The 22,161-nt window shown below is 45.9% G+C and overlaps 1 protein-coding gene across 6 annotated transcripts in view; it reads left to right on the top strand.

The window, feature by feature from the left end:
• The window catches only part of LOC124048947 (regulator of G-protein signaling 3-like), a 221,153-nt gene that overhangs the window by 27,546 nt on the left and 171,446 nt on the right, over positions 1-22,161 (top strand). For 5 of the 6 annotated variants that reach the window (XR_006841330.1, XM_046370144.1, XM_046370142.1 and 2 more), the window contains 5 exons: positions 15,710-15,791; positions 16,081-16,186; positions 16,424-16,865; positions 19,230-19,269; positions 19,359-19,672. Coding sequence is in view for 5 of the 6 variants with exons in the window: in XM_046370144.1 (XP_046226100.1) it covers positions 15,710-15,791; positions 16,081-16,186; positions 16,424-16,865; positions 19,230-19,269; positions 19,359-19,672 (984 nt within the window). In the remaining variant the exon portion in view is untranslated. Of the gene's footprint in view, positions 1-6,391; positions 7,098-15,709; positions 15,792-16,080; positions 16,187-16,423; positions 16,866-19,229; positions 19,270-19,358; positions 19,673-22,161 lie in introns of those variants that run through there. The other variant, XM_046370143.1, reaches the window with a different exon arrangement.

Genomic DNA, 22,161 nt, shown 5'->3' with positions numbered 1-22,161 from the left:
ATAGGGAGGGTGGACAACGAGCCTGTCATAGGGAGGGTGGACAACGAGCCTGTCATAGGGAGGGTGGACAACGAGCCTGTCATAGGGAGGGTGGACAACGAGCCTGTCATAGGGAGGGTGGACAACGAGCCTGTCATAGGGAGGGTGGACAACGAGCCTGTCATAGGGAGGGTGGACAACGAGCCTGTCATAGGGAGGGTGGAAAATGAGCCTGTCATAGGGAGGGTGGAAAATGAGCCTGTCATAGGGAGGGTGGACAACGAGCCTGTCATAGGGAGGGTGGACAACGAGCCTGTCATAGGGAGGGTGGACAACGAGCCTGTCATAGGGAGGGTGGAAAATGAGCCTGTCATAGGGAGGGTGGAAAATGAGCCTGTCATAGGGAGGGTGGAAAACGAGCCTGTCATAGGGAGGGTGGACAATGAGCCTGTCATAGGGAGGGTGGACAATGAGCCTGTCATAGGGAGGGTGGACAACGAGCCTGTCATAGCAGATGTAAACAATGTCTCTACGTGCTCTGGCAGCTTTCATGGCTGGGATCAGTTCTTTCCTCTTCTGGCGCACAGCTTCATGATAGTCCTCCTTGAGGAAGATATACATTCCCCTCAAGCTCTTGACTCTTTCCAGAACAGCTACCTTGTCCTTGAACTTCAGGAACATGACCACAATTGGTCTGGGTCTGTGACCTGGGCAGGTGGTGGATTTTCCAGTCCTGTTGGCTCACTCCACCTCAATCTTCCTGTGGTCCATCTTCAATTTCTCAGAGAGAATTTCCCTCACTTTTTCCTCAGACTCCTTTCAGGTCTCGTGGAGATTCTGCAATTCCGTCCACAACCATGTTGTTCCACCTTGATTGTCCCTGAAGATAATTTGATTTATCCATCATTGTTATCATGGTTTCACACACAGAACTGATATCCTCTCAGTGACATACAGATTGCTGTCATCTTTGCCCTTCTTCTGTTTCAACTCATCGAGCCGACCCTGGGATAACTGTTCTTCAGGTCCTGGACCTCTCTGGTCAGGTCGTCTATTCTTTAATTAGTTGAATCCACCAGTATTTGGACCAAACACTTTAAGCTATTTTCTTGTTGTAACAACTGCCTGTAGAACTCTTTTTGTTTGCTTAAAAGATCCTTCACCTGTGATAGAGAGACACCACTGTCCTCAACGGTACTCCCACTGGTTTTGGTCTTTGTCATGGTAGCTAGCAACTTAGGTTACGCTGTTACTACACACAGTTCCAGACAGGGCAGGTCACAGGGAAGATTGAAGACAACAAACAGCAGGGATCTAGACAGCCACAAACCCGGGACAATCCGTTGTTCCAGCCACAATGGCTAACTGCGTCACGGGCTGCGTTCAAGCACTCAAGAAAAACCCGCTAGTAGCTAGCAGTTCAAAAAGACAAAATTGAGCTCTCCCTCATTCTGCGTTCAACAGGAAGTGAGGATTGGCGATGTACTTTGTATTTTGGCAAATGTGGTATGACATCTGGGAAGTTTTGGCATACTAACTATGACCAATATGCACACTACATACTCAATTTACGTCACAAATAGTACAGTTAGTGTGGTTAGTATGAGTATTCGAACACAGCGTATGTGTCCAATTTAAAGCACAAAAACATATGAAACATGAACACATTACCTTGATGCTTTCTCTGATAAAACAAATGACAAGAATCTGCTGTAAATAAAGCAGACAACAACAGATGATCAACCTCAATTCGCTAGGGATATTAGATGCAACTTGGATCCAGGCACAACTGTCTTCACCAGTGTAAGAATGAGACACCAAAATATTCTATCAATGACTTATCAACAGCTGTAACAAGTTGTACAGTGTAGGAAATCCTCACTGGTACCCTAGAAACGCCCATATCGGGAACATGTTTCACTGTTGCTTCTTGATTCACTAGCTACACTGAAATCTGTTGCTGGTTCTGGTTACACACAATAATTTCAAGCGACAAATTCACATCAAGTTTTCTCATTCAATTGCTCTATTGTTGGATCACAACCCTGGTACTGCAACAAACAGTTGTTTGAAGTTTGCATTCGAAGAGATGCTATGAAGAGGAACAGGAAGCTTCTGTATTACAATACTAAATGACAGACATTTACATCAATTTTTAAGCGCTCTCCTCCCTCTCTCTCCCTCTTTCTCTCTTTTCTCTTGTTGGCTGATGTGAGCGGTCTGTGTGGGGTGTTCCCCTGAGACTGAGTTAAAGAAGGGCAAAGAACATTCACAGGCTGAATGTGGAACTGCTGGGATTTCTACTTTTCCAGGGTTTTCCCTGACTCTTCCGTGGTGTTCCTTACAGTATGTTCCTGTTCTGCACTCCCTTCTCTCCCTCTCCCTCTCCCTCTTCCTCTCCCTCTCCCTCTGTCTCTGTCTCTGTCTCTGTCTCTGTCTCTGTCTGTCTCTCTCTCTCTTCGGAAAACTCGTTACCTGTTCACTAAGTGTCATAATGTCTACAAATGGTTTACAGTACTCGTTTAAACAGTTTGCAGGTGCTTCGAAAGGATACTGGGATACCGATATCTATGCATACTCGGGGGATCAGATTCGATCAAACCCACACTGCAAAAACTGCAGACACACAAAAATCTAATTCAAACCAAAACTAGTTTTGTTTTATTTCAGACTTCCCCTCACTCCTGTTCTTTCCAGTTATGTTTTTCTTCATCACAGCCTAGGTTCTGTCAGCTTTCTCTGTCTCTGTGAGTCGTGTCCAATGCAACTAAGTCCTTTTCCAAGGAGTGGCAAGAGCCCAACCCCTCCACTGCCATATTAACATCTCACAGCACTTAACCTGAACGGACAGAGCAACACATCTCCAGTGGTCCATCCCACAGATAGACCAGACACAGGGAATGAATATTAATACTGATTGAGCTGACAAAAAGTTTCCCTGACTCATGACAGCAAGTGCTTGTCGGCTGGTATTACTTTCCTCTCTCTCCATTTCCTGAGACCTGGGAGTGACACTGTCCTGTTGCTCTGGATGCAGAGAGGTGATGAGGATAAGGGTGAGAGCAAGGACAGAATGGTTGTTTATTTTGTTGGGTTTCTTAGCTCTGCAGGGGCTCCAGTCCAGGCACCAGCCCTGGAACCAACACAGTCCTAGTCCTATAGTCCTGTTTTTAACCACAGCCAGAACTAACCCCTGCCCTAGCCTGTCATGACCCTGGTCCAAATCTCTGCCCTGGGGCTGGGCCTAGTCCTACCCCTATAAAATAATCCCAGTCCTAACCCTGAACCTAGTCCTATCCCTGGCCTTGGCCCTAAACCTACAAAATAACCCCAGTCTAGTCCTGCCCCTGGCCTTGGTCCTAGCTGCCCAGTGGAGTGGAAGCTGCCTGTCTTTGATGCCTCCTCTAGTCAGGTCAGCCAGAGAGACGCTGCCTGTCTTTGATGCCTCCTCTAGTCAGGTTAGCCAGAGAGACGCTGCCTGTCTTTGATGCCTCCTCTAGTCAGGTCAGCCAGAGAGACGCTGCCTGTCTTTGATGCCTCCTCTAGTCAGGTCAGCCAGAGAGACGCTGCCTGTCTTTGATGCCTCCTCTAGTCAGGTCAGCCAGAGAGACGCTGCCTGTCTTTGATGCCTCCGATAGTCAGGTCAGCCAGAGAGACGCTGCCTGTCTTTGATGCCTCCGATAGTCAGGTCAGCCAGAGAGACGCTGCCTGTCTTTGATGCCTCCGATAGTCAGGTCAGCCAGAGAGACGCTGCCTGTCTTTGATGCCTCCTCTACTCAAGTCAGCCAGAGAGACACTGCCTGTCTTTGATGCCCCCAATAGTCAGGTCAGCCAGAGAGACACTGCCTGTCGTTGATGCCTCCTCTAGTCAGGTTAGCCAGAGAGACACTGCCTGTCTGTGATGCCTCCTCTACTCAAGTCAGCCAGAGAGACGCTGCCTGTCTTTGATGCCTCCTCTACTCAAGTCAGCCAGAGAGACACTGACTGTCTTTGATGCCTCCAATAGTCAGGTCAGCCAGAGAGACACTGCCTGTCTTTGATGCTTCCAATAGTCAGGTCAGCCAGAGAGACGCTGCCTGTCTTTGATGCTTCCAATAGTCAGGTCAGCCAGAGAGACGCTGCCTGTCTTTGATGCCTCCAATAGTCAGGTCAGTCAGAGAGACGCTGCCTGTCTTAGATGCTTCCAATAGTCAGGTCAGCCAGAGAGACGCCTACTGTCTTTGATGCTTCCAATAGTCAGGTCAGCCAGAGAGGCGCTGCCTGTCTTTGATGCCTCCAATAGTCAGGTCAGCCAGAGAGACGCCTACTGTCTTTGATGCTTCCAATAGTCAGGTCAGTCAGAGAGACGCCTACTGTCTTTGATGCCTCCAATAGTCAGGTCAGTCAGAGAGACGCTGCCTGTCTTAGATGCTTCCAATAGTCAGGTCAGCCAGAGAGACGCCTACTGTCTTTGATGCTTCCAATAGTCAGGTCAGCCAGAGAGACGCCTACTGTCTTTGATGCCTCCTCTAGTCAGGTCAGCCAGAGAGACGCTGTCTGTCTTTGATGCCTCCGATAGTCAGGTCAGCCAGAGAGACGCCTACTGTCTTTGATGCTTCCAATAGTCAGGTCAGCCAGAGAGACGCTGCCTGTCTTTGATGCCTCCGATAGTCAGGTCAGCCAGAGAGACGCTGCCTGTCTTTGATGCTTCCAATAGTCAGGTCAGCCAGAGAGACGCTGTCTGTCTTTGATGCCTCCGATAGTCAGGTCAGCCAGAGAGACGCTGCCTGTCTTTGATGCTTCCAATAGTCAGGTCAGCCAGAGAGACGCTGCCTGTCTTTGATGCCTCCTCTAGTCAGGTCAGCCAGAGAGACGCTGCCTGTCTTTGATGCTTCCAATAGTCAGGTCAGCCAGAGAGACGCTGCCTGTCTTTGATGCCTCTTCTAGTCAGGTCAGCCAGAGAGACGCTGCCTGTCTTTGATGCTTCCAATAGTCAGGTCAGCCAGAGAGACGCTGCCTGTCTTTGATGCCTCCGATAGTCAGGTCAGCCAGAGAGACGCTGCCTGTCTTTGATGCCTCCTCTAGTCAGGTCAGCCAGAGAGACGCTCGGAAGATCCCACACTCCAAAGGGGAGCCGCTCCGTTCGTCTTGTCTGGCTCAAAGACGGAGTTACAAACACTTGCCTCTCTCTCTTTTTCTCTCTCCCTCTCTTTCTCTCTCTCCCTCTAATCCATCCTTCTGCCTGTTTAGAGCTGAACAGAAGGATAGAAAAGGAAGAGAAAGAGCTCTCGCATGTTTTTGTGTGCGATTGAAGGGTAACCTTCCCCCCTTAAAAAGGGGAACAGGGAAAAGTCCCCCTAAATGCCCAGTAGAGGGGATGTAAGGACTTGAATGGCCTTTTCTGTCAGCCTGTTAGCATTGTGGAGAGAGCCCACTATGGGTTACTCTTTGGCCTGTCCCTTTCTGTGACTCTGTAAACCTCCAGTGAGCCAGCCACTAAAGGATAAATGGAACGGAGACATGTTAAGAATTAATGAGGTCGCTCTGGGGTTACATTTGCCAGTTTTCTGGCCGAGCGATGTTTGTTGTTATTTTACATAGATTTCATAGCCCTCCTGTTTCCGGCTCTCATGCCGTAGCCAATCAAAAACAAAAATAGGAGAGTGTTTTGATAACTGGAAAGGGGTTTGCCGGAGTAGCACATTCACAGACCTGAATTCCTGCACAGGGAAAATTGAAAGGAAAAGGAGAGGAAACATGAAAGAATCAAACATAACAAACATGATGGTGTCTGGTGTGAGACTGCTGTAAAATAGTTTAGAGAGCGCGCAGGGAGGTCTCCAGAGAATGTGTCTAGGTGTGAAAACTGACTGTGTGTGTGTGCAAAAAGAGAGATTTGCAGAAAAATTGCGAGGTGAGGGGTATGTGTTGCTTTCAACCACTCATGTGCTGCTTTCGACCACTCATGTGCTGCTTTCAACCACTCAACAGCAGCGTGTTCTGTCTTTCATTGTAAGAGTTGCGCAACAGGAGGCTGCACACAGTGGATGTTTCTTGTTAGTGCATGTGGGTGAATATGGCAAAGAGGGACGCTCATAAACACACAGGAGTATATCTACTGTATTTATAATACATGGCTGTGATTGAGCGTCTACAGACTCCCTCCTACCTCATATTATGGATGCAAAAGCGTTCATTCTCACAGTGCTCTTCTCTCTCTTCCACTTCTACAGTATGATAACACATCTGTGTGTGTGAGCAGTCTGTCTCACCTCTCTCTCTCAGCCCTGTAACGCTGGCTCAGGAAGTTGTTCTGGGCTTATCGAGGGTAGGCACACAAACAGGCTGGCCCGGACAGGGCTCGAGGTGGGGGGGAGGCAAAAGAGAGGAGCGTGAGGAGGGGGGTGAGGGAGCACTTCCTCCCATTCTTCTCCAGAGCGGAGTTCCCATGAGCGGCCATGCCAAGTGCAGTGTGGCTGGAGCAGGCCAACGCAGCACCAGTCTCGCCTCCGCGACGCCAGCCCCCACACACGGACTCACTCAGATCAGAGAAGACTGGACAGCGCTAGGAGGACTCACGGTGTTGCGAGGACCCATACACAGCATTCTGAGGACCCATACACAGGGCTTGGAGTACCGCACCCGGAGCATTAGCATAGTTAATAGAGGATCTACTTGGTGACAGCACTGACCACATACAGAGAACGGTTTCCAGTGCATCTTATTGACTGCATGTTGACCATGCAGATAGGACCATACCTAGTGGTTGCCTCATAAAGGACAGCAATCAACACAGACCATACTGACTGGACTATTCCATAGAGGACCCTAACTAGACAACCACACACAGAGGATCATCCAGAGTGGACAGAGGAATCAGATTGGGGTACACACATAACACATTGAAGAGCACATACAGCGTTGGGAGAACCCAAAGGACCATACAGACCATTGTGTTTAGGAGATCTTCCTCTGAGTATAAAGACGAACAGAGGAACTCAAGAGGATCATCCACAGAGAACCATCTAGGACTGTAGACAGAGGAGCATCCACAGTGTGTCTGTCTTCAGGAGGAGCCGGGAGTCATGCATACCATCCACGGGCTGTGTAGGGTCTGCATCGCCGCTAGACTGCCTCAGGTCTGTCCCCCTAGATAATCACCTGGAGAGAGAAAGGGAGGGAGGATGGGAGGGGGGAGAGATAGAAGTGTGTTGTGCATAGGGGTGTGACAAATGGGGGAGAGTGTCAGGTAAGTGTGCGTGTGGGAAGAGAGGGAGAGGACAGGGAGTGGGGTAGGAGGGGGGTAGAGGGCGAGGACAGGGAGTGGGGTAGGAGGGTGTGCGAATGGAAGTGCAGAGAACGTGGTAGTGGGAGAATGGAAGAAGAGGGGAGAGGAGGAGGGATGGGGGTTCAGCTAGGGTTTTGTGTGTAGCCGGCTCTTTTGGAGAGACTGCAACACAGACAAAGAGAGTATGTTAGAAAGCATGAACATTTTAAAATGACAAGGGAACAGAAAGATGAAAGCAATGGTGTAGGAAGCAGACCCTTCAATTGGTTGTGAAAGTATATATATATTTTTTGTATAGTGCAATTGGATTAAGGCACCGGAACAGTAAGAGATAGATAGATAGCAGTTATGGAATTTATATTTGAGGCTTTAGGCTTTACTTTGCCATTGGAGTGTTTGCCATTGGAAAGCTCACTCCTACAGTATCTAATGTGGAGTGTTTGCCATTGGAAAGCTCACTCCTACAGTATCTAACGTGGAGTGTTTGCCATTGGAAAGCTCACTCCTACAGTATCTAACGTGGAGTGTTTGCCATTGGAAAGCTCACTCCTACAGTATCTAACGTGGAGTGTTTGCCATTGGAAAGCTCACTCCTACAGTATCTAATGTGGAGTGTTTGCCATTGGAAAGCTCACTCCTACAGTATCTAACGTGGAGTGTTTGCCATTGGAAAAGCTCACTCCTACAGTATCTAACGTGGAGTGTTTGCCATTGGAAAGCTCACTCCTACAGTATCTAACGTGGAGTGTTTGCCATTGGAAAGCTCACTCCTACAGTATCTAACGTGGAGTGTTTGCCATTGGAAAGCTCACACCTACAGTATCTAACGTGGAGTGTTTGCCATTGGAAAGCTCACTCCTACAGTATCTAACGTGGAGTGTTTGCCATTGGAAAGCTCACTCCTACAGTATCTAACGTGGAGTGTTTGCCATTGGAAAGCTCACTCCTACAGTATCTAACGTGGAGTGTTTGCCATTGGAAAGCTCACACCTACAGTATCTAACGTGGAGTGTTTGCCATTGGAAAGCTCACTCCTACAGTATCTAACGTGGAGTGTTTGCCATTGGAAAGCTCACTCCTACAGTATCTAACGTGGAGTGTTTGCCATTGGAAAGCTCACTCCTACAGTATCTAACGTGGAGTGTTTGCCATTGGAAAGCTCACACCTACAGTATCTAACGTGGAGTGTTTGCCATTGGAAAGCTCACTCCTACAGTATCTAACGTGGAGTGTTTGCCATTGGAAAGCTCACTCCTACAGTATCTAACGTGGAGTGTTTGCCATTGGAAAGCTCACTCCTACAGTATCTAACGTGGAGTGTTTGCCATTGGAAAGCTCACACCTACAGTATCTAACGTGGAGTGTTTGCCATTGGAAAGCTCACACCTACAGTATCTAACGTGGATTGGAAAGCTCACTCCTACAGTATCTAACGTGGAGTGTTTGCCATTGGAAAGCTCACTCCTACAGTATCTAACGTGGAGTGTTTGCCATTGGAAAGCTCACTCCTACAGTATCTAACGTGGAGTGTTTGCCATTGGAAAGCTCACTCCTACAGTATCTAACATGGAAGGGAAGTGATGATGAGGAAACCAGTGTAAAAACGAGTGGATGAAATTGTGTTCCCTGTTTCCTGAGAGAGACAGAAGAATGAGGTCTCTGCCATCTGCATTATTTATCCAGAGGCAATCTGATGGAGAAAAAGAGAGAAAGAGAGAAAATTGAGACTGTGCTACAGGCTAACAATTACACCCAAAGTCTGGAGTCCCTCATCCTCACTTACGAATCAGTCTCAAGCTTATAGCTTATAGACTTAGCACAAACCTTTCTTATCTAACCTTTCTTATCTAAGTTTGCAATCAGTGATTGGAGTTTGCATGGCATCGCGTCAGTACAGTGTGTTGACATGGACACAATACTGGGCTGGCAGAGAGTTATGTTTTTCTGCCAGCCTAGACATGTTGTCACCAAAACACAGTGACCCAGAAAAGGCCTTGCTCAACGGACTGGCAATGTCTTACTGGAGTTATAGTGTTGTGGAGTTCAGCTCACAAACATACCTGTTAGTGGATGGGAGAGAATTGTTATTTTGCTTTAGTCCTGTAGTGTGTGTGCATGTGTGTGTCTGTGTGTACGTTAGTAGTGCAATCACTGAGGCACATCGGGTTTACAGGCTGGAGAGGCATAAAACAGAGCAGAAGCACACAGACAGACAGACAGACAGACAGACAGACAGACAGACAGACAGACAGACAGACAGACAGACAGACAGACAGACAGACAGACAGACAGACAGACAGACAGACAGACAGACAGACAGACAGACAGACAGACAGACAGACAGACAGACAGACAGACAGACAGACAGACAGACAGACAGACAGACAGACAGACAGACAGACAGACAGACAGACAGACAGACAGACAGTGGGTTGACTCATAGCTGTGGGCTCTCATAGATAGTGTCTCATGAGATTGTTGAGGCAAAACAACAGAGAAAAAGCTTGGTCTCACACACACGCACATGCACACACCCATGCACCCACACAATGTGCATCTCACAGGACAACAGGTCACGACTCCACACACACACACTCACCCACTCCTACATGTTACATAAATACACTCTTGTACAACTCATTTCAATAGCGAAGTCTCTCAACAGAGAGCAATGGTAGTTTCATACTCACTCTAAAGCACCATATAAGTGGGCTCGTAACCTTCTCATTTGACTGGAAGGAGATAGATTGAGGCTCTTGATACAAACTGGAGATGGGAGAATAGCATCCAGATGCTCACTCTGAGCCGGCTTTGTGTGCTGCCTGTCAGACAGTTGTTGCTGGTTCTCTGGTCTTGGCCTGAAGAGCTGTACAAACTGATCGCATTAGTATTGTGGAGCAAGGTTGGACGTGTGTGTTAGCGCATGGGAGAGCAAGACCAGGGATGAGGGTTAGTGAGTAAGAATGTATGTGTGTGTTTACCCACCGTGTGCCCACTGTCAAGCCCTGGATGCCAGTCGGTGTGTGTCTTGTCTCCTTGTGGTCCGGTCCCACGCTCAGAGAGGCCAGGGGGCACCTCTAATTAACACTACCCCCCCTCTACCCTCCCTCTTCTACTGCGTGCCAACCATCCCTTCACACCACTACCCCCTACAGAGCCCCCATCTCTTTCTCTCTCTCTCACTTCCTCTTTTCGCTTTCTCTTCTCTCCCTCAGACTCTCCCCCGGCCTTTCTCTTCTCTCCCTCAGACTCTCCCCCGGCCTTTCTCTTCTCTCCCTCAGACTCTCCCCGGCCTTTCTCTTCTCTCCCTCAGACTCTCCCCGGCCTTTCTCTTCTCTCCCTCAGACTCTCCCCCGGCCTTTCTCTTCTCTCCCTCAGACTCTCCCCCGGCCTTTCTCTTCTCTCCCTCAGACTCTCCCCCGGCCTTTCTCTTCTCTCCCTCAGACTCTCCCCCGGCCTTTCTCTTCTCTCCCTCAGACTCTCCCCCGGCCTTTCTCTATTAGCTTCTGTTGTTTCTCTCCTCCCCATCTGTCTTTTTGTCTCTTCTTCTCTTCATCTCACGTCTTCCTTCTCTCTCTCATATCTGACAGTAGTGATGTTGTCTCTGGTCGTTAGCCAGTATGTTGTGTTATTAAACAGTTGTCTTCTCCACTATCCAGATTATCTAGATTTCCTTTTAACTATCAAGATTATAATTTACTAAACATTTTAAGACTGTCAACATTATCATCTATCAAATATTTAAAAATACTAGCGAGTTTATCATCTATCAAATATTTTAAAAGACTATCAAGATTATCATCTATCAATTTTTTTTTTAACTATCAAGATTATAATCTATCAAGCATTTTAAAAGACTATCAAGATTATCATCTATCAAGCATTTTAAAAGACTATCAAGATTACCATGTATTTTGATGAGTGGAAAGTATGTCCAATTTGGAGGATTCTGAGAAATGTCATAATTGACATAACGTGTACAGCCAATCAATCAGTTAGTCAGTCAGCAGTGGGAGGAGGTCAACCTAGCTGTCACCATGGTGGTGGGGGCGGTGACATGATGTTGGGGGTGACATACCGTATGTCACCAGTGATTATGGACTGTGACTCCATGTTCTCACAGTGTGTGTCCATCGATCACAGTGTAATCTGTCAGCTCACAGCATATCAAGAGTGAATCAGATGAATCAAACTTTATGCCCCAGTTTGATTTATCCTTTACTTAATTGTCTTCATCCATTTCAGGTGCCAAGCCCTTCCAACACACTATAATTAGTGATCATGGCATTTACAGTATGTGAGCGAACATAATGCATAATCATTGGACATACAGTGCAAGTGAAAAGTTTGCACACACCTACTCATTCATTTTTTTACTATTTTCTACATTGTAGACATCAAAACTATGAAATAACACATATGGAATCATATAGTAACCAAAAAAGTGTTAAACAAATCACCCTTTGCCTTGATGACAGCCCTTGGCATTGTCTCAAACAGCTTCACGAGGAATTATTTTCCAACGGTCTTGAAGGAGTTCCCACATATGCTGAGCACTTGTTGGCTGCTTTTCCTTCACTCTACGGTCCAACTCATCCCAAACGATCTCAATTGGGTTGAAGTCGGGTGATTATGGAGGCCAGGTCATCTGATGCAGCACCATCACTCTTCATCTTGGTAAAATAGCCCTTACACAGCCCGGAGGTGTGTTTTGGGCCATTGCAGAATGCTGTGGAAGACATGCTGGTTAAGTGTGCCTTGAATTCTAAATAAATCACAGACAGTGTTACCAGAAAAGCATCACACCTCCACCTCCTTGCTTCACGGTGGGAACCAAACATGCGGTGAACATCCCTTCAACCTACTCTGCATCTCACAAAGACACGGCGGTTGGAACCAAAAATCTCAAATTTGGACTCATCAGACCAAGGACAGATTTCCACCGGTCTAATGTCCATTGCTCGTGTTTCTTGGCTTATTATTAGTGTCCTTTAGTAGTGGTTTCTTTGCAGCAATTTGACCATGAAGGCCTGATTCACACAGTCTCCTCTGAACAGTTGATGTTGAGATGTGTCTCTTACTTGAACTCTGTGAAGCATTTATTTGGGCTGCAATCTGAGGTGCAGTTAACTCTAATGAACGTATCCTCTGCAGCAGTCATAACTCTGGGTCTTCCTTTCCTGTGGCGGTCCTCATGAGAGCAAGTTTCATCATAGCCCTTGATGGTTTTTGAAGAAAACTTTAAACGTTTTTGAAATGTTCCGGATTGACTGACCTTCATGTCTTAAAGTAATGATGGTCTGTTGTTTCTCTCTGCTTATTTGAACTGTTCTTGCCATAAAATGGACTTGGTATTTTACCAAATAGGGCTATCTTCTGTATACCACTCTACCTTGTCACAACACAACTGATTGGCTCAAACGCATTAAGAAGGATAGATATTCCACAAATTAACTTTTAACAAGGCACACATTTTTGGTGACTACCTCATGAAGCTGTTTGAGAGAATGCCAAGTGTGTGCAAAGCTGTCATCAGGGCAAAGGGTGGCAACTTTGAAGAATCTCAAATGTAAAATATATTTAGACTTGTTTAACTTCTCATGGCTAGGTTTTTCCCAGCCAAAGATAGTCACAAAAGCAGAATTAGAGATAAAATTAAATACTAACCTTTGATCATCTTCATCCGATGACACTCATATGACATGTTACACAATACATTTAAGTTTTGTTCGATAATATGCATATTTATATCCACAAATCTCAGGTTTACATTGACGTCATGTTCAGAAATGCCTCCAAAATATCCAGAGTAATTACAGAGAGCTATGCCAGATAACAGAAATACTCATCATAAACTTTGACGAAAGATACATGTTTTACATATAATTAAAGATACACTGCTTCTTAATGCAACCGCTGTGTCAGATTTGTTAAAAACGTTACGAAAACAACATACCATGCAATAATCTAAAACGGCAATAATCTAAAATAATCTAAAACCATGCAATAATCTATTTCTCTGCCGTGTTGGAGTCAACATAAATACGAAATTACATCATAAATATTCCCTTTGATGATCTTTCATCAGAATGCAGTGAAAGGAGTCCTAGTTCCACAATAAATTGTTGTTTTGTTCCATAATGTCCATTACTAGTGTCCAATTAGCTGCTTTTGCTAGCATGGTTAGTTCACATGTCCCGAAAGCTGGCGCTGGTCAAGGCGAACTCGCACGAAAACTTCAAAAAGTTATATTCCAGGTCGAAATAACTGGTCAAACTAAGTAGAGAATCAATCTTCAGGATGTTATTTTCATATATATCCAATAACGTTCCAACCGGAGCATTCGTTTTTGTCTGCAGAGTCATGGAACGCAGGCGATATCAACAGTAATGGTGCGCAACCAGGAACTGGCATTCTGACAAACCACTGACTCAATCCCCTCCCATCCGGTCATACATCACACGAGAGGCTTCATGCCACGATCTACTGACTGTTGACATCTAGTGGAAGGCGTAGGAAGTGCGAACATATCCATATCTTGTTTGGATGTGAATAGGCGATGACTTGAAATTCGACCAGCCCAAGAATTTCCACTTCCTGTTTGGAAATTTGTCTTCCCTATGAGTTCTGTTATACTCACAGACATAATTCAAACAGTTTTAGAAACTTCAGAGTGTTCAGAGTCTATCCAATAGTAATAATAATATGCATATATTAGCATCTAGGACAGAGTAGGATGCAGTTCACTATGGGCACGCAATTCATCCAAAGTGAAAATGCTGCCCCCTATCCCTCTTTTTTGGTTACTGCGTTATTCCATGTGTGTTATTTCATAGTTTTGATGTCTACAATGTAGAAAATAGTAAAATAAAGAAAAACCCTTGAATGTGTAGGTGTGTCCAAACTTTTGACTGGTACTGTACATAAGGATTGTATATGGCCTTGCAATAATTGGCATCAAGAGGTTAACAGTTCATGTTAATTCTTTGGGATCGGTGTCCCTTCCAAGGGACGGGTGAGCTAACGTAGGCTAATGCGATTAGAATGAGGTTGTAAGTAACAAGAAAATCTCATAGGACATAGACATATCTGATATTGGCAGAAAGCTTAAATTCTTGTTAATCTAACTGCACTGTCCAATTTACAGTAGCTATTACAGTGAAATAATACCATGCTATTGTTTGAGGAGAGTGCACAATTTTGAACATCAAAGTTATTAATAAACCAATTAGACACATTTGGGCAGTCTTGATACAACATTTTTAACAGAAATGCAATAGTTCATTGGATCAGTCTAAAACTTTGCACATGCACTGCCTCCATCTAGTGGCCAAAATCTAAACTGCACCTAGGCTGGAAAAACAATACATTATGGCCTTTCTCTTGCAATTCAAAGTGATGGCAAAAAAAATACAAAAGAAACGTTGTTTTTTTCTTTGTATTATATTTTACCAGATCTATTATGTTATATTCTACTACATTTATTTCGCTTTTCCATAAACTTCAACGTTTTTCCTTACAGATGGTACCAAGAATATGCACATCCTTGCTTCAGGGACTGAGCTACAGGCAGTTAGATTTGGGAATGTCATTTTAGGCGAAAATTGAAAAAAGGGGATAATCCTTAATGGGTTCAATGTTGAAGTTGGTCACTAGATTACAGATGGTAAATCCTGTAGGCAAATCCGTCAAGGAATTCTAGGAATTCTCCCTAAAACCCTTATTCAAGCCACCGTTTGCTACTTAGGGTTGTACTGTAGTTATCAAAGGTAAACAATTTAATACACTTATGCATCTTGATGCCAGTCTCTTAGACACGCTCAGAGGTTAACCACAGACACAGATTTAGGATCAGTATACCCTATTACCATCCTGATCTGAACTCTAAGGGGGAGACATAAAACTGACTTTAGATAAGAGTCTTGGATTAACATCGTACTGTGTTTGTGTGTTCAGACATACTTTTACTGAGCTTAATTTCAGGCCCTATTGTCAGCAGATGAGATGGAAACATTCTTATGGAGCGGAGCACTGTTGATTTTGGCACACACACTGGCATTATTCCTGGAATTCTTACAGACAGTTTTTAGGCATCAAATGTGTGTGTGTGTGTGTGTGTGTGTGTGTGCTTGCGCTCCTACTCTGTGCGGATGCTGTTGTCCACAGTTGGCGTCAGAACCACACCAAAGCGCCCACCTCCTTTGATGAGGGCCAAGGTGCTAGTCTGTGTGGCTGGCATCGACACACTTTCCATCCACACACACTCAGCTGCTGGTCAGAGAGAGAACCACGCTCTAATCTGTAGGCAAAATGCTCACATGTTGCTCTAACTGCTCCTATTTGGCTGTAGATGGCTTTTCAAAAATAACATGTGCTTTTCACTCCATGGACATACAGTACATAGTCATGTAATAATTGAATAATGTCTTTACATACGGTGATTTGATGTCTCTGTGTCTTTAGGTGACCATCCCTCGAGGAAAGGACGGCTATGGCTTCACCATCTGCTCTGACTCTCCAGTGAGGGTACAAGCCGTCGACACAGGCAAGGTTCTCCTCTCCCTGCTGTCTGTGTGTTGATGATGTGTGTCTGTGTGTTTGGGATTGTGTGTCTGTGTGTCTTTTCCTTCCTGTGTGTGTGTGTTGTTCTAGATGTGTGGGTGTCTGTATACCAGTCTTAGCCCCTACTGTCCTGAGGTGGTCAAGCATATCAGGTTTGTATATAAATGAGTGGGTAGAAGCTTGCTTGTGTAACTTTGTGTGTATTTGTGCGATATCTCTGTGTGTGTGTGTGTGTGTTTGTGGACCTCTACTGACCTCTCTCCTGTCTTCAGGTGGTCCGGCGGATCAGGCAGGTCTGCAGCAGTTGGACACTGTGCTGCAGCTCAATGGTCAGCCTGTAGAACAGTGGAAATGTGTGGAGCTCGCCCACGCCATCAGGTACTACAGGCAGGGAGACACAGAGGAAATAATGGACTAAACCAACTTTGACAGGGATAACTATCGTCAATACTTATAGAGCTCCACATGTACATTTTTTAAGTTTATCTATGCACAGCAATTCCTATATAGACACTCTGGCCCATGGCCTCTTGTTCACGTTCTTTACCGGCGATAAGCTTACCGTTTCACTCTTCCTGACTAGTTGTCACATTCCCTCTCTCCCTCCCTCTACAGAAACAGCTCCAATGAGATCACGGTGGTGGTGTGGCGAACCGGGCCGGCCGCCAAGCCCAGTTTTGAGGGCCTCATTCACCGGCCCTCCTACAAGCCCAACTACGACACCCCCTCACCCCCCACTAGGCGGAGGGACAGGTCCAAGGACCGGCTAGACCGTGACAAGATCCCCCCGGCCGTGCCCCCCCTCCCTGCCCACCACAGGACCAGCCGCCGGGTGCTAGTCAACGGCTCTGAGGGGGGCGGCAGGGGAGGGGCAGGAGGAGTAGGGGGGCCGTGGGGGGAGAGGAGGTGTGTAGGAGGGGGGGCGGAGGAGGTGGATGGTAAAGCCAGGAGCCAGACCCATAGCCAGAGCCACACAGCCACGCTGAAGGGGACTAGAGTGAAGGCTTCCAACGGAGATAACTACATCATCCTGGCCCCCATCAACCCAGGAAGCCAGGTACTGCCGGGGGAGCAGAGGCTCATGGTCCATCCCAGGCTCCTGCCTTACCCCCTCGATGGCACTATCTAGACCCTGACATACACTGGAGATCTCAATATGTGCCATTCATACCTGCCATAGATCTGTGCCAATCCTACCTGACATACACTATCTGCCATTTAAATCTGAGATATACCCTGCCATTCTAACCTGAGAAATATCTGTGTAATTCAAACTGACACGTGCATTCTGTAAATCACATATACTATATATAGTGAATAGGTAAATAGGTAGTTGAATGAGAAATTGTGAAAAAAAGTATACAAGCAAGAGTTGATTTGCTGTAATAGTAAGTAATATTCAAGCCCCTATATGGGGAAATCCACAGTTGGCCCATGGGGTGTCCTATCAAATGATGCACACTGTAACATCCTGTGACATGCTGTATATGAGGCAATAGCTCTTTATGATAAAGACATAATAAAGTGTAACAAATGGAAAAAGAAACACACTGATTGTGAACTTGATTCCTTAACATCCCCAACCATACAACACTAACCATCCAGCCTGGAAGAAGGGACCAGTTATGTTGAAGCAATGAGTGCAGAGAACCAGAAAACCCAGAACTTCTAGTCTTTACCTAATCCTCCATAATCTGTCCCACTAAGCTTGAACAGCCAATCACAAACAGTAATGTGGCTGACGGGTTCCGTGACTCAGTAGCTGGTTGTTAGAAGGCCTCTAGCGGAAATGAAGGAGGCTGTATACCCTGCATTCCACCCAGACCCAGGGACCTAGACACTGTAAGGCTGTCTGTTAGTCTGGGAGGTGTAGCCTACCTGGCAATCTGAGTGTGTGCGCGCTTGTACAGCACATGTGCGTGTGTAGGGCAGTGTGTTTGTCCGAGGGCAGCTGTGCTGCTTCAACAGATATGGCATGACATAGGGCTCAGAGAGCATGATGGGAACGTCTTCTGTGTCTAAATGCTAAGAGGAGAGCAGAGGGGTTAGGGGGTTAGGAGTGTGGGGGGGGGGACTGGCTTGGACGGCTGTGGAGGAGGATTGGATGGAGGGGGAATAGGATGCAGAAAAGGGGATAGAGAGAGGGGGGAGAGAGGGATAAGCGAGGGAGGTGATGCATGAATGGCTACCCCCAATTAATCCATTACCTTCCCTATGGGGAAATATGGGCTAGGGAACAGAGTAGATATGGGTATATATTTTACCTTTATTTAACTAGGAAAGTCAGTTAAGAACAAATTCTTGTTTACAATGTCTGCCTACACCTGCCAAACCCAGGCGACGCTGGAACAATTGTGTGCCGCGCTATGGAACTCCCGATCACAGCCGGTTGTGATACAGCCTGAATAATAGTAGTACATCAAGAGGTTGGAATAATGGTTGTAAGAAGTAGAAGGGATTAATGGGGTAGCGAGAGGCAATGATGGATGGATGACGGGTACAGCAGCAGAGGGAAAACGAGGGGAGAGGAAAGGAAGGATGTAGACAAAGCAGTTGTCAAAGTGAATGGAAATAAGAGGATAGAACATTTCAGACTAAATCCAAACTTTGAAGGATGGGGAAATGGAGCATCTCTCCCCCAGGTCAGAGCAGGCATACGATCCATGATGATTTGGTTCCATCCTGTCAGCCAGTCCCCACTGAAACACACACAGCAGAGAAATCGATCATGGAAGATAGCTGGATGTACCAGCCATTGATATGCCTCTGGTTGGGTTACCTCTTTCACGCCAGGTCACCCCTTTCCTCTACCCATCTTTGTTATATCGGGTAGATCTTATCTTTAGGCACAGTTCTAGGATCAGCTTCCCCCTCCCCCATTACATTTCAAGGGGCAACACTACTTGGGTACCTGAGTAGTTATCTATAGGCACAGTTCTAGGATCAGCTCTCCCCACCAACCATTCAATTTCCAAGGGCAATGTCATCCTTCTCCTGTATTCATAGTGCTACAGTACAATACATTATGGTATAGTACAGTACAGTGTGTGGTTGACGTCTGTGTCACTCAAGGCCATAGGAATCAATGAACAGCACAGTCACCATCATGTATCAACAGCACACATTAGCTCTCAGGTCGCTGGGTCTATTCCTTGAGCTGAACACATGTATATTGAATATGTGACATGGCTCACTGGCCTGAGATCACATAGGCCTACTGCAGTACAGTAGTAATGGAGTCAGCCAACAGTCTGTGGCCCCATTCCATGCTCAACACAACCATTTCTTCATTTTGACTTCATGTTAGGCATTTATTATGGTGGGATGGATACATTACATGTGAAAGTATCCTAAAGCAGAGTATGGTATTGGTCAACTGTTATAACAGGACCATTGATTGTGATGTTTTTGTCTCTTTCAGATATTGAGGCCTGTCTACCAGGACAACCATGGTACCTTGGGTAAGACATTTACTGCTGACTAGGATTTTAATGAACACGTACCGAGGTTAACTCCCAGTGTGTGTTGTTGTGCATGTGGTGTCTCTCAGCAGGGAGGATATACCCGGGTCAGGCCAGCATGCCCCAGAAAAAGGGGTCTGGCGGTGCCACGCCTGGGGGTGTAGGACTAGCAGGCCGGACCACCTTCCTACGACTCTCCACTAATGCCAGGATGTCTAAGCCAGCCGAAGCGAACCTCTCTGGCCAACCCCCACCCAGCTACCAGCAGGTCCAGAGCTCCAGCTTTGCTAACTACCAGAACTGTACTATAGTACACTCCCATGTACAACACGACAACCCGCACGGCAACTATGGCTACGTTAAAGCAGCACCCAAGATCCTCATCTTCCCCATCTTTGTTCAGGTGTGTGTGTGTGTGTGTGTGTGTGTGTGTGTGTGTGTGTGTGTGTGTGTGTGTGTGTGTGTGTGTGTGTGTGTGTGTGTGTGTGTGTGTGTGTGTGTGTGTGTGTGTGTGTGTGTGTGTGTGTGTGTGTGTGTGTGTGTGTGTGTGTGACTCTGCATCTCTCTGTTAGTGCCGTTTGGCGTTTTCCCCTTTTATTTTGCCATGTTTGTTGCAGTGCTTATCCTCTCTGTGTATCTGTGTAGCAACATAGGATTCTGTCATAAACACACTAGAACAGGGGTGTCAAAGTCAAATGGACGGAGGGCCAAATAAAAAATTTAGCTACAAGCCGAGGGCCGGACTGTTCGAATGTTCATTGAAAATTTTTTAAATGACGCATATAGTCTAGTGAACCTAATTGAACCTACTGAAAACCTAACAAATATATTCCAATATGATCAGATAAATAGAGCAATATTTTCTTATGGCTCTGTCAGTAATCTTTAATTTTCAACAGACACAAAAGACAAATTTCCTTTATATAAAAATCCCCATAACATGAACATTAAATGAAAGAAACCGGTATTCAAGGCACCATCAGTAGCCTATATTTTCTATTTTAGCAAAAGTGGGCTAAATTTACTTCAAAGAAAAAAACAATAATAGCAATTTTCTATCATCCACTCAACTGAAATATTTTAAAAATATAATTGGATTGAAATACAATAAAATAAAGTGCAAAAATCTATTAATCAAAAACAACACTTTGTTTAAGGAGAAGTAACATGCAGTGAAAACAAATATTAAACTTTAACTTTTAAACTTGAACTGAGTAAAAACTCTAAATATGTGATTGCACAGTAATGTTCACTTGTTTGAGGTTGAGGGTGATACTTGGTGGTGTCCCATCTTTTCCACAAGTTCATCAATGTTCGGGGTAAGGCTCTGAGCTGAGGAAATCCTCAGAATTGAGTGGAGGTGTTCAGCAGTAAGTCGACTTCTGTGTGATGTTTTGTTCAAGTTCATCAAAGAAAACAGTTGTTCACACAGGTATGTGCTGCCAAACATAGACAACGTTTGAGCAGCCTGGATGCGCAGCTGGGGCATTGTGGGGAGGAAACGGGCGAACTCCGCAGCACCCACTGCCGCATATTTTGCCCTCAGTGCATCATTGCATTGGAGGTCAATCAACTCCATTTGGAGGTTTGGTGGTGAGCTTTCCACGTCAACAGCAAATGGGTTACCGAGCAGTTCCAACCTGCTTTTTTGTGCTTCAAAGTCAGCAAATCGGCGTCGAAAGTCAGCGGCAAGCATACCTATTTTATCAGCCAACTGTGCGCTCGGGAACGAACTGGTAGAGAGCTTCTCTTTCATGGTCTGGCAGCTGGGAAAGTGGCTCAAATTTTCTTTCCGCATCTGCGTCTCCCACAGAGTCAGTTTGGTTTTAAATGCCTTCACTGTACTGTACATATCAGAGATGACACGATCCCGACCCTGCAGCTGCAAGTTCATTGCATTCAGATGACTCGTAATGTCACACAGAAAAGCCATTTCACACAGAAACATTTCGTCTCGGAGTTGTGTTGTGTCTTTCCCTTTGCTGTCCAAGAACAGACAAATCTCCTCACGAAGCTCGAAACATCTTTGAAGCACCTTTCCCTGGCTTAGCCATCGCACCTCTGTGTGATAAGGCAAATCACCATGCTCCGTTTCTAACTCCGTCAGAAATGCCTTGAACTGGCGGTGATTCAAACCTTTGGCTCTGATAAAGTTAACTGTGCGTGTGATGATGCTCATTACATGCTCCATTTTCAAGGCTTTACCGCACAACGCTTCCTGGTGTATGATACAATGATAAGCTGTCAGCTCACCTGTCGCGTTTTCCTCTTGCATCTTTTCCCGTATCTTCCCCACCAGTCCGCTCCTGTGTCCACACATCGCAGGTGCTCCGTCGGTTGTCAAACCCACGAGTTTTTCCCAAGGCAGCTCCATCTCATTTACACATCTTGACACCTCTTCATACAAATCATGCCCCGTAGTTGTGCCATGCATAGGACGTAAAGCCAAAAACTCCTCTGTCACGCTTAGGCTGGAGTCCACTCCGCGGATGAAAATTGACAACTGGGCAATGTCAGAAATGTCGGTGCTCTCATCCACAGCCAAGGAATATGCAATGAAATCTTTTCCCTTTTTCACAAGCTGCTCTTTTAGATTGATGGACAACTGGTCTACTCTCTCGGCAATGGTGTTTCTGCTCAGACTCACATTTAAAAAGAGTTGCCTTTTTTCTGGGCAAACTTCGTCACAAACTTTAATCATGCAGTTTTTGATGAAATCCCCCTCCGTAAATGGCCGGGCTGATTTAGCGATCTCTTCTGCCAAAATAAAACTGGCCTTGACAGCAGCCTGGCCTTGTGATTTGGCTTTTTTGAACAGAGCCTGTCGAGATTTGAGGCCTCGTTTTAATTCCTCTGCCTTTTGTAGCCTTTGTTCCATGTCCATATTCTTGT

Source organism: Oncorhynchus gorbuscha, linkage group LG11 (assembly GCF_021184085.1).
Source record: "Oncorhynchus gorbuscha isolate QuinsamMale2020 ecotype Even-year linkage group LG11, OgorEven_v1.0, whole genome shotgun sequence".
Lineage (NCBI taxonomy): Eukaryota > Metazoa > Chordata > Actinopteri > Salmoniformes > Salmonidae > Oncorhynchus > Oncorhynchus gorbuscha.
The sequence above is the reverse complement of the archived record's forward strand: the minus strand, read 5'-3'. Positions and strand labels throughout refer to the sequence as shown.